The 17895-nt window shown below is 39.2% G+C and overlaps 1 protein-coding gene and 1 pseudogene across 5 annotated transcripts in view; one reads left to right on the top strand and one right to left on the bottom strand.

Annotated features, from left to right (window-relative positions):
- POLD3 (DNA polymerase delta 3, accessory subunit) overlaps positions 1–17895 on the top strand; it is a 113912-nt gene that overhangs the window by 4811 nt on the left and 91206 nt on the right. For all 5 annotated transcript variants that reach the window (XR_010406979.1, XR_010406980.1, XR_010406978.1 and 2 more), the window contains exons 3-5: positions 4811–4913; positions 13940–13979; positions 15225–15357. Coding sequence is in view for 2 of the 5 variants with exons in the window: in XM_064576922.1 (XP_064432992.1) it covers positions 4811–4913; positions 13940–13979; positions 15225–15357 (276 nt within the window). In the remaining 3 variants the exon portion in view is untranslated. The remainder of the gene's footprint in view (positions 1–4810; positions 4914–13939; positions 13980–15224; positions 15358–17895) is intronic.
- Positions 12373–13470, bottom strand: LOC135362312 (GTP:AMP phosphotransferase AK3, mitochondrial-like; annotated as a pseudogene).

Below are 17895 nucleotides of genomic sequence, written 5' to 3'. Positions count from 1 at the left end.
ATACAAATATCTGGCAGTTGATGCTGGCCATCTGCTGGGACTTCAGCTGGGGCTGTAGATCAGACATTGCGTATGTCTTTCTATATGGCCTGGGCTTTGTCAGGGCATGGTGTCTCCAGGTGGTTGGACTTCTTACACAGCAGCTCTGGACTCCAAAAGCTAGTGTTCCAGAGCAAGGCAGAAGCTGATTGCCTTTTCCAACTAGTGTCAGAAGTCAAGCAGTGTCATGTCTGCTTCATTCTTTTGGTTAAAATGAATCACTAGCTCTCCCACGTTCAAGGGGCGGGGGATGGACTCCACCTCCCTATGGGAGAATGTAGAAGAGCATGTGGGATGGGAGATGTTGTCGTAGCCATCTTTGGAAAATACAGTATGCCACAATCATTGTATCTTCAGTGCCTGGCTCATAATAGGCGCCAATAAATATTTGTTGAGTGAGTACTAAACACTATGGTAGATATTTTCACAAATACTTATCTCCCATAATCTTTTAACAGTCCAATATGATGGGTGTTACCAACTTCTTTTAACAGTTGAGAAAATTGAGACTTAAGTGTCCTGTCATCTTTTTAAAATTTTATCTATAGTGAAAGCATTTTAAGTATCATTGGTGGCACTGAGGGCAGTGACTGGGCATGGTTGTTATTGATTTGACTGGATTTGTTAAAGAAGTATTTTTTCATTTCTTATTTTTAGCATTATTTTAGACTGTGTCATAAAACAGTAAACCTGACAGACTAGATATTTCTCATCATTGATTTAAACAAGATAAATTCAGGTTGTAAAAATGCTGTGAAGGAATTAAAATAGGTTAGGGAAGACAGTATAGACTATACACTGTATTCATCCTAGGGAAAATTATGGGTGGAACTGATCAGGGAAAATTAACAAATTAAAATGAGAAATATAGTTAATCGTGTGTTGGAAGTGCCTCTTATAAGAAGTCATTTGTTGTCATTTGATATTTAAGAATATTTTGCATATTTTGTCAGTAAAGATAAAATGGTGTAATTCAATTAGATAAACATATTTTAGAGACTCAAAAGATATACAGAAATTATTATTATTATTATTTTTTAAAGATTTTATTTTTAAGTAATCTCTACACCCAGCATGGGGCTCAAACTTACAACCCCGAGATCAACCATTGCATGCTCTACTGACTGAGCCAGCCAAGCACCCCAGGAAATTATTTTTTAAAAAGTTTGTGCAGTTTTGACCTTGTTAATATAAAAGAGAACTTGGGTTGATTTGGGGAGACAAGTGCATAGAGGACAATGGCTGTGATGATAGAGATAAGACTACAAGTTGTAGACAAAAGAGAATGCATTTAGCCAGCAAGCTTGAGAGCATCTTGGTCATGGCCCCTGCCTATCATTTCTTCTCCTAACATGATCCTAACTACCATAGATAAGCTAAAATGTTCATGGATCTGCATTACCTCATCTTTCCTAGCATAATTGCTACATGGAAGGAAACACTAAAGAGGACAAGATAGAAGAATCAATAAGAATACTGAATAGGGCACATTTTTGTCCTCAAGGAGCTAGCTTATAGTCCAATGGGGAGGCAGATATATAACTAAGTAGTTAGAATACAATGTGATAAGGGCTATAACAGGTATGGTATAGTTTTGGTTAGAACTTAGAAGGCAGGGGTGCCCTGCTAGCCTGGTGGTGTTGGGGAAGGCTTCACACATGAGCTGTTGTCTTGAGGAGGAGTTAGGTAGATGAGGTCTGAGAAGAGCATTGTAGGCAGAAGAAAGGGCATACAAAGGAGCAAGGGGAAATGTAGAATGTTTCCTAAGACTGAAAATGGTGTGAATGTGGGAGAATGGTGAGAGCTAATAGGGGCCAGAACAAGAAGAGTTGTACATGTCATTGCTAGGGTGTTGGAGTCAATCCTTAGGAGATAGGGAAAGACTGAAAACTTTGGAACAAGGATATTCAGAGAATAATTCCAACTACCTTTCAACATCACTTACCAATAGGCATCTCAGACTTAACATGCCTCAAAACCTAACTCCTAATTTCTCCTCAAGCACCTGCTTTTCTCCATCTCAGTGAATGACAACTTCATTCTTTGAGTTGCTTAGTCCAATCGTCCTTGACTCCTCTTTCTCTCGTACCTCAAAATCAGTCCACCAGCAAATTCTGTTGTTTCTCCCTTTGAAATATACCCAGAATTCATCCACTAATTGCTACCTCTGTTGTTAACATCCTTGTCTGAGCTACCATCATCTCTAGCCCAGATTACTGCAGTAGGCTCCTAACTAGTCTCCCTCTTTCCTCTCATGCCCCTCAACAGTATATTCTCCACACTGCAGTAGGAATCCTTCTAAAAGGTGAGATCATCTTATTTCTGTTCTAAACCTTCTGATGACTTCCTTGTTTGAAGTCCATAGAGACTTCCTTGCTTGAAGCCATAAAGACCTGCATATCTGGCACTTGGCTCTCTCTCCCCTACCACTCTTCTTCCTCTGCACTTGTCTCTTTTCTGTTCCTTGGACCTTGCTTATTTACATTTTTGCCTCAGAACCTTTACATTCCTGTCCTCTCTGCCTGGAACATTCTTCCCCAGGATATCCGCATTGGTGGCTCCCTCACTTCCTACAGGGCTCTGCTCATGAAGCCTTCCCTAATCACCTTATATAAAATAGCAAAACTTGGGCGCCTGAGTGGCTCAGTCGGTTGAGCGTCTGCCTTCGGCTCAGGTCATGATCCCAGGGTCCTGAGATCGAGTTCCGCAGCGGGCACCCTGCTCTGCAGGAAGCCTGCTTCTCCCTCTCCCACTCCCCCTGCTTGTGTTCCCTCTCTCACTGTGTCTCTCTCTGTCAAATAAATAAATAAATAACATCTTTAAAAAAAAAAAATAGCAAAACTTCTCATGTACTTTCTATTCTCCTTACCTTTTTTTCTTTCCATAGATTTACTACTGTCTGACATATATATACTCATTTGTTTCTTTATTGTTTGTTTCTCTTTTCTATAATGGTAGGAATTTTGACTCCTTTGTTTACTGCTCTATCCTCAAGACATAAAACATAAAGTAAAATTTTGTTGACCAAATGACTTGATTTACATTTTTAAAACTTCATGGTGGTGGCCTTGTGGATAATGAATGGGAAAGGGGCGGGGCAGAAGTGACACTTGAAATTGAAACAGTCCAGTTAAGAGATTTGGGGCATGGAGTCAAGAATTACTTGGGAGGAAGAAGTAATGAGATTTGCCAACTCACTGGATAGGGAGAAATGAAGGATAATGACTCCCAGATTTCATGTGCGTGTGGTTTGAGCCAATGATGTTGTTGACAGGAATAAATGAAACCATGGGGATGAATGAAACCAAAAGGAGAATAGATAGTAAGGTGACCAACCATCCTGGTATGCCTAGGACTGTTGGTTTTTTTTGTTTGTTTTTTGTTTTTTGTTTTTTAAAGATTTTATTTATTTATCTGAGAGAGAGAGAACACGAGAGGAGAGAGGTTCAGAGGCAGAAGCAGACTCCCCCCTGAGCGGGGAGCCTGATGCGGGACTCAATCCTGGGACTCCAGGATCATGACCTGAGCCGAAGGCAGTCGCTTAACCAACTGAGCCACCCAGGTGCCCCAGGACTGTTGGTTTTAGCACTAAAAGTCCACGTCTCAGGAAACCCCCCAGATCCAGGCACACCTAGATGACTGGTCACTCTATAAATTTAAAAAGATAGCTGACAACAGAACTCCAGCAGTATGGAAAAGGAGGAGGTAGTCAAGTCTGTGCAGGAAATGGGGCAGAGGCAGTTGGAGACTGCCCCAGTCTCCCCAGGAGACTCAGTGGGGCATGGGATCATGGAAGCTAAGAGAGCAGATACCTCAAGAAGAGTGGTTAACAGTGTAGGTTGAGTTTCCCTTGGAAGTTTTGAGTTTTTAGCTATCCTTGGCAGAAGTATAACATGTCAGAGACTCAGTAAATGTTTCTTGACATAAAAGACACAGATGAAGCATCTCTTTTGTTATTTTTGTTAAACTATTTCCTTAAACTGTAGGTTGTTACAGGAAGCCAACTTCTGATGCTTGCTGGAACATAAGGGTAAAAATGAATGTAGGGATGTTACTAAAAGCAACATTATTTCTACATTGAGTGGCAATTTCAGGTTAACGAATATTCCGAATACTGGGCAATGTGAGTAAGTTGTTACATTCTGCAGTTCTGAAACAGCACTGAGTCTGAGTGAACACAAAATTGGAGTTTCAGAACTAAACACTTAATAATCATCTACATAGTGGTTCTTAATGTTTTAGAGTAATCCCTCTGAGAATCTGTTGAAAACCCTGAACTGTCTCCCCGCAAAAAACACATGTGCATTTTGCTTGCATTTTGGGGAGTGGAGGATTATAAATGGCCATATGAATCCCAGGTTAAGAGAATCACTGATCCAATACAGCCTCCTGGTTTTATACCTCAGGATTAAGAGGCCTAGAAAACTTAATTAACTTATCCAGGATCACATAGTGACTGAACTTTTTCTTGACTCGTTGTATCCATTGTATGTTATTGCCACTGTTTTAAAGCAGGTTCAGTCCCTCTTGGCTTATTATTAGATTTATTTCAGTTTGGTCACTGTGCCAACTCAGTACAAGTTGACCCCAACCTGTATGTCCTGTCTAAAGTCTGTCTTTTTTTTAACTTTCTGCCCATGGGAGCAAAATATCCCGTAAAAAAAACTGATAGACTGTCAGATTTAATATATCTAACTTTTAAGTCATGAATTAAGAGTTGATGAGGTAAAAACTCTTACAAATAATGACTTGTACCTTTTGTTTGGAACAGGATGCTGTACGATTATGTTGAAAGAAAGCGAAAGGAGAATTCGGGAGCCCAACTGCATGTCACCTATTTAGTGTCTGGCAGTCTCATTCAGAATGGACATTCCGTAAGTTGTCAGAATCTTATAATGAGTTGAAATATGTTTGAGCTATAAACCGTGTTATATAACATAACATGGGAAAAAACAGGATTCAGTATTATGGAAGTTTTAAAAGACAATTCAAGATGATGTTTATTTTGGATTTTTAGACTAAACCTAAAACTCTGCGAAGTTTGGGTAATATCTTAGCTGTGATGCAGAGACAATATCATGATTATGCAGTTTTCTTAGGCAATAAGACATTAGGAGACTGCTCTGTTAGTCCTCTTTCTTCCTCTTGAAAGTATATTGAGAACAGTGATGGTTAATTTCCAGACTGTTCAGATGTCAAACCACAAACTCAGGTGTTCAGGAAGTCCAATTTTATTTATTTTTTAACTGAGCTTGATTTCAGTTTGAGCTTTCATTTTGGTAGGCTTATGTCTGAGTGGCTGAAGGATGAGGATGTTGACAGGGGGCTGAGTTAATGCAGTGCATAGGCAGAGGCCAGGAACATCCTTATTCTCATGTATCTTTTTATAGCCCCATCTGGTCTCTGGTCATCCGTCAACACAGGTCACTGCTGTGTTTTCATCATCCTGACCACGAAGCTTTCTCAGGCCTCCTGACTTTCTCTTAGCTACTTTCATGTCCCTCTTAGGGGCTCCGGGATCAATTACTTCCATGCCTGGATGGGCACCAGAGTCTCTGCTGAGATAACTCATTCCTTTCCCTGTGCCGGACTGATCCTTGGGAACTTTGATAATTTCTCCTCTCTGGCTTCCTCCCAAAAGTAAGGCACACCTCTTCTGTTCTCACTTCCCCAAACCTCTACGCTGAAGGCTCTTTTGCTCCCACCACCACCACAATCAGGCCCATAGAACTTAGCCCAAGGATTAGCTTTCCTTCTCAGTTATTCACTAATACATGTTTTTCTCTTTCCCTTTGACTTTCCCTTAGAGTCCTAAATTCAGAAAAGTCTAATTTATCAAAATACTGATTGGATTTGTCTTGTAGCAAGAGTCCCAAGCATGTGAGATTTTAAATTGGAATGGCAATTTAGTAATCTACAAGGAGAAACAACTGCTATGGGGATCAGATCCTTATATTGTATGACCAGCATTTTCTTTCCTTATTGGTAAGCTATTTGGCAAGCCAGATGATAATCAAGGTATTTGCAAGTGTAGACAGAATCAGATGTCATTATATATCAGAAACACAAAATTAAGCAGACCCAATTCATTTGCTCTCAGAAATAAACCTGCCACTAGAATCCTTTCCCCATTCATGGCTCTGGAATGGATACTGCCCAAGTTTGCATCTGAACGTCTTCTTTCCTTTTGTTTCCAGGATTAACTAACCCCCTCTGTCTCTTTCTTTAATTAGTCAGTGCCTCCAATCCAGTCATGTCCATTCTTTTTTTTTATGTTATGTTAATCACCATACATTACATCATTAGTTTTTGATGTAGTGTTCCATGATTCATTGTTTACATATAACACCTAGTGCTCCATGCAGAACGTGCCCTCTTTAATACCCATCACCAGGCTAACCTATCCTCCCACCCCCCTCCCCTCTAGAACTCTTAGTAGTTTGTTTTTCAGAGTCCATTGTCTCTCATGGTTCATCTCCCCCTCCCAATTTCCCCCCCTTCATTCTTCCCCTCCTGCTATCTTCTTCTTTTTCTTTTTTTTCTTAACATATATTGCATTATTTGTTTCAGAGGTACAGATCTGTGATTCAACAGTCTTGCACAATTCACAGCGCTCACCATAGCACATACCCTCCCCAATGTCTATCACTCAGCCACCCCATCCCTCCCGCCCCCGACCACTCTAGCAACCCTCAGTTTGTTTCCTGAGATTAAGAATTCCTCTTATCAGTGAGATCATATGATACATGCCTTTCTCTGATTGACTTATTTCGCTTAGCCTAATACCCTCTAATTCCATCCACGTCATTGCAAATGGCAAGATTTTGGGTTTTTTGATGGCTGCATAATATTCCATTGTATATATATACCACATCTTCTTTATCCATGTCCATCTATCGATGGACATCTTGGCTCTTTCCAGTTTGGCTGTTGTGGACATTGCTGCTATAAACATTGGGGTGCACATACCCCTTCGGATCCCTACATTTGTATCTTTGTGGTAAATACCCAGTAGTGCAATTGCTGGATCGTATGGTAGCTCTATTTTCAACTTTTTGAAGAACCTCCATACTGTTTTCCAGAGTGGCTGCACTAGCTTGCATTCCCACCAACAGTATAGGAGGGTTCCCCTTTCTCTGCATCCCCACCAACATCTGTCATTTCCTGACTTGTTAATTTTAGCCATTCCAGTCATGTCCGTTCTTTATCTGGGAATCATTGTATTCCTTTAAAGCAGTGGTTTTCTTTTTTGATCACTGATTCCTTTGAGAATCTGAAAGAAAAATATGTATGTTGACATATTCATAAAATTTTGAGTGTTCACAGATCTTCTGGAACAGCATCCAAGGTTAAGAATTTATGTTTTAAGGTAGAATTGTAGATTTTTATTCTAACCCACAGGACAAAAGTTCTTAATTTCAAATCTTCAGGTGGTCTTCAGGGTTCAAGGAGCTTGGGGATGAATCCCTGAAAGTGCATTTAAATTGTGTTCCTCAATGTATTTTTTTGAAACCAATCTTTCAAAATGATGTGTAACTCATAATCAGTTAAAGAACTTCTATGCTGTGGCTTGCTTAAAGAAGGCATTCTATTTCTCAATTTAAGTGGGCATTTAAATCCTGCCTTTTTAAGCAGCAGAATGGTTTTTCAAATGAAATCTTAAAATCCTAATATATAAAATATATTAAGAGTAGAGTTGCTGTGGTTGAAGTGGTTGTGAGACTTTTGGAGCTTTGTACTCACCCTCCAAACAGCCTTGCAGGGCAGCTTTGCGGAACCCTGTGGAATTACAGATCAAGTGTGGTTGCTTACCTATGCTTTCTTCCTTAAAGAAAGCCCTCCTAAGGAAAGTCAGATGATTAAGCATAATGTCAGATTTTATTCTTGTTCCTTCTAATTTCTTTTTAAAGTTTTAAGTGTTTTTATTTATTTATTTTTTAAGATTTTTATTTATTTGACAGGAGGAGAGAGGGAGAGAGAGAGAGAGAGCATGAGCAGGCAGAGTGGCAGGCAGAAGCAGACTCCGCTGAGCAGGGAGCCCGACGGTGGGGCTTGATCCCAGGACCCTGAGATCATGACCCGAGCCAAAGGCAGATGCTTAACTGACTGAGCCACCCAGGCACCCCAAGTTTTAAGTGTTTTTAGAAAGAAAAAGGACACTGGCTTTGATGGATTTTTAAAAATATAAATATTTTTCCAGTCGTTATTGTACAAAATGTTAAAAACAAAAAACAAAAACCTCCTTCTAATCTCAACCCAGAGAATCTTCCAGAGAATTATTTGAAAATTTCAAGGGAATGTTTTGTTAATTCTCTTTTTGTGGTTTTGAAGGTTGACAACCTAATCCATGCTTAATGAAGTTCCCCATTAGTTGTTCATCTAATGATCTTAGCCGAGATTGATTTTATTGCTGCCTAGATTATTAATTCACTAGGAGTTACAAAATGGTAATGTTCTGTCATTTTTTCTGAATTGACTGGAATTTTTCTATAAAGAACAACTTTCTCTCATTAAATAGCCATATTTTCATTTTTTTTCTTTAACTGCTGTAAAGCTCAGAGGGCTTACCCCAACCAGGCTCTGAGTTTGTGGATGCTGAACTTACTCCTGTGTCCATCTTAAAAGGAACCCACTGAATCAGTGCTCTACCCTGGTCTATGTTGTTCAGCATCAGCAAGTTGGCATTTCGACTGTGTCATTTTTATGCATTTTCAGTATCCCCTGAGGCAACATTTAGCCACACTGAGCTGTCTGGGCGATCCTGATTTTCTCCTGAAGTTACCAGTTTTTGTTTTTAGGGCCTTCCTTAGAAAGTTGCGTAAGTTTGAGTGGTTAATTTCTACTGCTCCTTTTCTCATTAACTCTGTAATTTTTATTGTATGGTTTTACAGAATATGACATTTTTTTGGAATGACTTTTGTTTTTTTTAAAGAGAAAATGCATTATGAAACCATACTAATATTCCCAGTTTAAATTTACAGCTATGCTTTTTTTTTTTAATATTTTATTTATTTGACAGAGAGAGACACAGCGAGAGAGGGAACACAAGCAGGGGGAGTGGGAGAGGGAGAACAGGCTTCCCGTGGAGCAGGGAGCCTTATGTGGGGCTTGATCGCAGGACCCTGGGATCATGACCTGAGCCAAAGGCAGCCACTTAATGACTGAACCACCCAGGCGCCGCTGCCTTTTTTTTTTTTTTTTTAACTTGCTTGATTTTATACTGCTTTTTCTCTTATGTTGTAAATTTTGGTAGTTCCTAACATTATTCATAAATATGTATTTGCTTTAGCCAGACATACCAGATTTAGAAAAGCAGAACTACTATTTTTACTAATAATATGTTTACTGGAAACATTAAGATTTCTTTGCAGTTCCTTTTGTCTGTAGGATATATCTTACTAGGGATGCACAATCAGCCTGTGTTTTAGTTACTTGCAATAACTCCTCTCTGTGGTTAAGCCACCAGCTCAGTATGTAGTTAAATTCAAATCTTTTCCTACTTTCAATTTTTAGGTTCCCCACTTTCCCTTACAGGGTAGCTACTTTAATAGATTCTGCTTCTCCTTCCATTTTTGTTGTATACATTTTTCATATATTCAAATATATATTCATATTACCCCTTTTCTTAGATAAAAGTTTTCATACTATATACCCTATTTTACACTTTGTTCTTTTACTTAACTGTAGATCCTGAACATCACTCCATAGCAGTTACAGGAAATATTCCTCATTCCTTATTACAGCCACCTGATCCTACATTGATCTACTTTAGCTTTTTCAGCAGTCCCTTTTTGATAGTTTTTTGAGTCATTTACAGTATTTGGCCATTACAGATAGTGTTATAGTAAATATGTGTTTTGTATATTTTTGCCACTTTTAGAGTTACATTTCCGAGGATTCCTAAGATGTGTATGTACTGCATTGGGTAATTGCCAAATCTCTCTCCATTTTTTATTCCCACCAGTAATGTGTGAGAGTCCCCTTCTCTACACAATGCATGTTGTCATCTGTTTCAGGGTCAGTTGCATTTCTTTTTCTGTGCGCTGTCCATACCTTTTGCCTATTTTTCTAAAGGAGTGTCTTTCTCTATTTTAGAAGCTATATATTAACTCTTGGTGATATGAATTGCAGGTATTTTTTCCATTTTATCATTTGTCTTTGTACTTTGTGCTTTAAGTTTATTTTTGTCATTCAAAAGTTGTATATTTGCTAGTTTTTGTGTATTATTTAAATTAATCCTTACTGTTTATAGTTAGGAAACTTTCCTTATTCTCAGATTATATCAGTTTACATTTATCCATTTATAGAAGAATTCACCCATATTTTCTTATGATATATATATGGTTTCATTCTTTATATTTAAATCTTTGCTTGATTTAGAGTGTATTCCAAATCTGTGAGAGACAGATCCAGTTTTTATTTGGTTCCATATGATTATACATTAATTCTTATTATATCACTTACTAAGAAGTTCTCTTTTACTCACACTATTTGAGATGCTGTGTTTGCTTTTTGTGTTTGTTTTCACAGTTCTAAAATTTAGTTTTATTCTAATACATTAATACTAATGTATGCCAGATAACCTAGTGATAATAAGTTTAGTAGTTCACAACATTTTTAGAAAGCATGTAATAAACATTTATAGAAAATTTTGTAAAGAATGAAATGTTTACTATAATCCTTCTTAAAAGCCTTGGTTCATTTTGAAAGACCAACATCGAATTTTTAAAAATCAAAAGAAAGGAAAATAAGTCCTTCCCGCCCCCCCCCCCCCAAATACATAAGAACTACTCTCTGGCATTCATATTTTAAGTGCCCAGAATAAAATGGGCTAAATTTTCAAAGGCAGTTAATAACAGCGTGTACAAGGAGGACTTGTTTCATTTGATTTAGCACCAAGTAAAGTAAGAGTAAATATGCCACGGAAGAGTCGTGTTTCTCCTCCAGCTCTCATATTGCCCCATTCTTCCTACCAGGCCACAGGACGTCAGCAGGCATCTTTGTTGCCCCACTAAGGAATCAAAGCATTTTCATTTTAATATGGCTATTCAGATTATACTCGCTGGTAAAGGTTTTTCCTGCCAGATAACAGTGGATGTAACTATGACGGTGAACACAAGCAGGTGTTAACTTCTTTGATTAGGAATAAAGAACTCATTCAGCAAACTCAGTTATTTCTTGGTCTTTTTTAACCTGTCATGTAAATCCTTTTAATTATTTTTTTGCTAATTATAATTGTTATATATATCAAGGGAATTTTCCCCAAGCATACCTGATCTGTTTCTATTTCCTGATGATAAAGTATGCTTGCTTTGCTAGTGTCATGGGCTTTCTTTTATTCTTTTTTTTTGTACTTTAATTTGTTACTCATCAAGGCAGATCTTACATTTTGATTAAAAAGCAAAACTAACAAGTAGATCCTAAAGCACACATTTCTAAACTGAATAACATCTGAAAACATAAGACTTTAATTACATTTTCTGCTGAAAATTCGACTCGGGTATTTTTGCAAGAACTTACGTCAATTTCTAACATAAGTCATGTCCCTCAGAGCATGTGTATTCTCAAAAGAAAAATCTTTTTTTCCTTTTTTTCTTTTTTTTCCCATTTTTTTCCTAAAAAATAAATTTTCCTATGTGCTAATTAATACATTTTTATAACAAATTGAAAATTCTGAGTAAACAGGTAAGTTTAACAACAAAATAAATTCAGCATATATGGCTAATTTATAAATGTCTTAGTGTAGGGGCGCTGGATGGCTCAGTCAGTTAGGTGTCTGACTCTCAATTTCAGTTCAGGTTGTGATCTCATGGTTTGTGAGGTTGAGCCCTGATTTGGGCTCTGTGCTCAGCAGGGAGTCTGCTTGGGGACTTTCTTCCCTGCCCCGCCCCTCTGCTCGCTCACTTGCTCACTTGAGCTGTCTCTCAAAAAAAAAAAGAAAAGAAAGAAAAAAATAAGTGTCTTAGGTAAAGGCAGCAGTGAATTTGCATCCTGCAACTAATCTCTAAATCCAGTTGGTTTTTTTCCTGGAATTTTATAGACCTAGTGTCTCACAGAGCCATATACCACAGTGCTAAAGATGTCTTTTTTGGTGTCAGTCTATGCAAAAAGCCTCTGATGAGATACTTTCCCCAAATGACATGGAGTTTTTTTGTTTCTTTTCCAGAAAATAAGGAAAATGTATCAACCACTTACTCTTCTGAACAAATGTTAGGTCACTACCAATTTTAATTATTAAATATTATAAAATATTTTTTTTGAAGTTTAGACATTTCTGATGTTTTTCAGTTACACCCCCATAGAAGATAACTGAATAAAACACACTAGATGATTTCAAAAGATGAATCTTCGTATCTGACTCATTTGGCACATCCTTAATTTCCAGATAGAATCAGTAGAAATGAAACTAATATAATTTTCAAAGAATTCATAGATGCCAGTCTTAGGACCAGGAGCTTCTAAATGCATGGATGAGGAGCTTCTGTTCATTTTACTAGGTAAATGCAGTTTTCCTCGTGAAGTAACCGATATTTTCTGGTTTATTTGTTGAACTTTTGTTTGTAGGAAGGCATACACATAGGGCCAGATCTTGTCGGTTTCTATTCTGGAGAATGTTTCTTTTTGTCTGGTAGGTAATATTCCAGGACCAGCTCTGTTTGGGCTTTGTAAGCCTTCAATCGCTTGAGAACCATCTCTCATCTGTTACTCTCACACTGGATGAGAGCCTTTCCAGTCAGGTCACCAAGGCCCGTAGTTTTGGGAGAGTCGAATTTGATGTTGTAGACTTGGTGCTGAGGTGGATGAATTTTTAGCAAGTGGATGTTGCTTCATGACCTTGAAGGGCATGTTCAGATTAAGCACTCTATCTGATAAACTGTCCAGGGCTTCTGCCTGTGAAAGTGCCTTGGAAACCTACGCAATAGCCAGCTATATTGGGTGAGATTTTTCAGCTCATGAAGGGCCAAGCAGAGTCATGACATTGTCCGAAATGAGCTTCCCTTGTTCAGTGAAAGTCTTGGCTAACACGTCAACTTCTGTGCCCCAAGCCTATTTCAGACTGGGTCCCTGCTGGAGAGGTGCTTCAGCTCGAAGTATTGGTGATGTGCTATGACACACCTTGCCTGAGCTCAGTGCCACCATGATCACTGCGTTCAGTGGGCCTGGGCCCCACAGATAGTGGGGCTTTGGCCTTGCTGCACACTCACCCCCTTCTGTGGGCTGGCAGCACTGTGAGCTGGGGGCTGCCTTTTGTTTGGTTTTTAATTGTATTGATATGTATATTCTATCACTTTTCTTACGCAGATGGAGAAATTTTAAAGTAAACAAGTTAAAAATAAGTCTGACTTTATTAAACTGTACACAGATTTTTTTTTAAGATTTTATTTATTTGTTAGAGAGCGCATGTGCACGCGCGCACACACACACATGCATGAGTGAGGGAGGAGTAGAAGGAGAGGGAGAAGCAGACTCCCCGCTGAGCAGGGAGCCCAACATGGGGCTCGATCCTGGGACTTCGGGATCATGAACTGAGCTGAAGGCAGACGCTTAACCGATTGAGCCACCCAGGAGCCCCTGTGCACAGATTTTTAAAAATACATATTTATTTATTTATTTGTTTGTTTGTTTTGGGGGGAGGGCAGAAGGGGAGGGAGAGGGACAAGCAGATTCTAATGCATGCCCCGCTGGATCCCACAACCCTGAGATCATGACCTGAGCTGAAACCAAGAGTCAGATGCTGAACTGACTGAGCCACCCAGGTGCCCCTGTACACAGAATTTTTAGGGGTACCCGAATGTTCCTAATTTCACATCCAAGTGTAATTGAATTACCAGCAAATAAACTTTAAAATTGCAAGTTGTATTACTGCTTTAAACACTAATGAAGTGTTATTTCCTTACAGTGCCACAAGGTTGCAGTAGTGAGAGAAGATAAATTGGAAGGTAAGTGTTTTAGCAATTTAGCAAGATTTTCCTCTTACGGCATCAATGTAGGTACCGTAAAAAATCTGCCCCTAGCATCTGCATACAATATATTTAGCTATTTAACTGAAAAGCTGAATATTCCTTTTATTAGTAGTTTCTGAAACATGTTAAAATAGGATACCACCTCTGCCTAACTTCCCATTTTTAAGACCAATAGCTGCTGACATTTACAAAGCACTTTTATTACAGGATTTCAAAACTCATGTCATTCATGCAAAAAACTATCATGAATACCATATGGAACAGCTCATGAACTGGAAAAAGACAGTAGTCTCTAAATACTGTGTTGTGTTCCCTAACGATTTTTTAGGAAGAAAATTAAAGAATGCTTTTCTAAAGTCAGAAAGACTTAATATAACTTCTAAAATAAATGGCAAGTACCTATGCCATTTAAAGGCTATTAATATTACGGTTTTATTATTTAAAAATCCAGTTCAAAGGAATTTTGTAACAGGGTCCACATGATCTGGACATATGTCTCAAGATGAAACCTGCACTGTTGTACTTTGTATACAAAGACTCCTGCCGTTGGCGTCGTTTTCTTACAAAATAACTCTGAGGTATTCAGGGTAGTGGAGATGTCCACTTTTGTCTTTCTGAATTCCCACAGTGGTGGCCAAAGTGAGATTTATTCATTCAGTAGATACATAATGAGTATTTACTCTGTCAAACTCTGTGTTAGGTGCTGGAGACTCAGTCACAGTCCCTTTCTTCGTGGAATCTAACATTTGTTCTTGTGATGTTCTTTTGTGGTTTTTTTCCTGCAGACTTAGCTGGCTAGTAGTATTTTTGTTATAGTTGCTTTCTCTGCACAAAAATTGAATTATATAATTGAGTCTTCTCAGATAGAAATTATTCTTTAATTATATACTAGAGTGTAAGATTCTTCCCTGATTGAAAAAAAATAAAGAATATCATAGTCATCATCAATCATTCATTAATGTTTACTGAAAGTCCACTGGATGAGTGATACCCTCACAGGTGTTGTACTTAGAACTGACTCACCACCACCTACCTTGTCATGATGTCCCAGTTATAGACAGAAGAGTTGATGTTATACTGTGTATGTGACTCTTTGGCCTTTTAGAGCTTTTGGACCACCACAGATTGCAGATGGTTTTAATGCAGAAGGGTTTCTTGTTAAAGTCCCCACATGCTATGAAGTTTGTGTATTAACAGACTGCTTTTCCTGTTGACTTGTAGCAGTGAAGTCCAAGCTAGCGGTGACTGCCAGCATCCATGTGTACAGCATCCAGAAAGCTATGCTAAAGGACAGTGGGCCTCTGTTCAATACGGACTATGACATCCTTAAAAGCAACTTGCAGAACTGCAGCAAGTGAGCTCCTTAATGTTCCTTGTGGGCTTCTTTACGAATTGATTTTGTAAGATGTTTACACAGTGGCTGCCTCTTAAGAGTGAATGCCAAGTCTAGTAAAACCCCATTTATCTTGCAGTAAGACACATGCCTGGTTTTATTAGTACATCATAAGGTGAAAAATAGCAGCCCATACTGAAAACCCCAGTGGACTCCCCATAAATCTATTCCTCATGTATTTATCCTGTCACTGCCACCGAAAGGTTTGTTGTGCCCCCTCATTACTCCCTTACCCCAGTCTCTGCTTGTCTAAATCCCACCCATTTTTCAAGAACCAGTTCAGATGTCCTTCAAAAACTATTTCTAATTTGTTATCCCTCTACCTTCCATCCAAAAACATTTGATCTTTCACAGCCAGGATCGGGTCTTGTTCATCTTTTGTATCCTTTGTATCATTTTCAGTGAGGTGATGGACTGTAATGCACAGACTTGTGTTGTGGCTTTGCTGCTTAATAGCCTGGTGGTTTTGGACAAATTACTTAAACTCTTTTGAGCTGTGGCTTTTTCATTTTTAAATTAGATATAATGCCTACTTTGTGGGGTTGTATTGAAGGTTCAGGTCAGTTCCCCAGACATATTAAGCACTTACTACTTTGACAGGTACTAAGTGAGGTAATTTGAATTCATTCTACAAAGATCTAATAAGTACCTGTGCCATGCCACACACTGTAGAGTGGATATGGCCCAGTACCTGCTTATAGAACTCATGGTCCTAAGGGAGGCAATTATAGTATAGTGTGACAGTGCTCTAGTAGGAGTAATGCTGTGGGAGGATGTTTGGGGGAGCATTCATCCCCCACTTTTGAGTGAGGAGGCAAAAGAGAGAAGGCTTCCTGGAGGCGTGGCAGCTAAGCTGAGGCCTGAAGGCCTGAGTAGAAGTAGCCAGTCAAAGGAGAAGTAGGAAAGTAAGGACAGAGCTGCGAGAAAACCTGGTGCTTGTGTGGGACCATAGTCATTTTCTGTGGCGGGAACTTAGAGTGAGAGGTAGGAAATAATGAGGTATAAGACGGAAGTAGGTGTCAGATTATATGCTTTGACCGCTAGGATAAGGAGTTTAGACTTTATTCTGAGGGTACTGGGGTGCCACTGAAGATTTTGAAGCAGATGAGTAAAATGATCAAAATTGCATTACAGAAAGATCACTTGGGGGTGCCTGGGTAGTTAAGCATCTGACTCTTGATTTTGGCTCAGGTCATGATCTCAGGGTCGTGGGATTGAACCTTGTGTTGGGCTCTGTGCTCAGCAGGGAGTCTGCTTGAGATTCTCTCTCCCTCTCCACCTCCCTGTGTTCATGTACGTGCTCTCTATTTTTGAATGAATGAATGAATGAATAAATCTTCAAAAAAAGATCACTTGGCTGCAATGGTGAACAAGATCAGGAGGGACTGAATAATTGGGAGACAAAGCCATCAGTGAGGAGAAATGTAGTGATTCGGGGTGGAGATGACAGTTACCTGAAGTGTAATAGTAGTGTTGGGGGTGAAGTCATATGAAGGTTAAAAGAGTCATGCTGTCAAAACCTGGATTTTGTAATGCTTGGGGACCAGATGTGTGTGTGTATGGGGTGGGGGTGTTCATAGTGTTAAGGATGGTGGTCATGTGTCTGGATGTGTGATGGTGTCATCACTAAGAAAGGGAATATGTGGGAAGGAGTAGGCTTGGGGAGAGAAGGGAAAACGATAAATTGGGTTTGGACATGTTGAGTTTGGGAAGCCTGTGGGGAGTCCAAGCGGAGATGTCCATGCAGTGGTATAGAGTCAAGGAGAGAAATCTGGCTTGAAGATAAAGATTTGTGAATCAGAGAAAATAGCTAATTAATTGAGCCACAGCAGTAGATACAGTCATGCAGAGAGAATGTATAGAATGAAAGAGGGCAGAAAGTCAAACTCTAGGCCACAATTACTAGCTATATACCTTGAGCAAATTATTTAACCTCTCTGTGCCTCAACTTCCTCCTCAGTAAAATGAAGCTAACAAAGGTACCAACCTCAAAGGGCTGTCAAGGAATAAATGAATGAACACTTAGAATGGGGGGCGCCTAGGTGGCTCAGTCGTTAAGCATCTGCCTTCGGCTCAGGTTATGGTCCCAGGGTCCTGGGATCGAGCCCTACGTCGGGCTCCCTGCTTGGTGGGAAGCCTGCTTCTCCCTCTCCCACTCCCCCTGCTTGTGTTCCCTCTCTCGCTGTCTCTGTCAAATAAATAAAATCTTAAAACAAAACAAAAAACACTTAGAACGGTGCTTGGCACATAGTAAGCACTATTTAGATGACGACCATTTTTCAAGGGATGGGCAAGAGAAGATGAGCCTAAACGGGAGCAACCAGAGATGAGAGGAAAATCAGAAGAATATATGGGGTTCTAAGGAAAGAGTTTCAAGGAGGGACTGATTGACAATGTCATACCTTGCTGAGAAGCTAAGTAAAATAGGAACTGAAAAGTGTTCATTGGATTTAGTGTTAAGAGGGTTTTCAGTGGAGTGACTGGATTCTGGTCAACTGA

The sequence above is a fragment of the Mirounga angustirostris genome, unplaced genomic scaffold (genome assembly GCF_029215605.1).
Source record: "Mirounga angustirostris isolate CCGP_5_RB_7025 unplaced genomic scaffold, mMirAng1.0.hap1 SCAF_13, whole genome shotgun sequence".
In the NCBI taxonomy this organism is placed as follows: domain Eukaryota; kingdom Metazoa; phylum Chordata; class Mammalia; order Carnivora; family Phocidae; genus Mirounga; species Mirounga angustirostris.
Note: the sequence above shows the minus strand (reverse complement) of the source record. Positions and strands in the feature narration are given on the sequence as shown.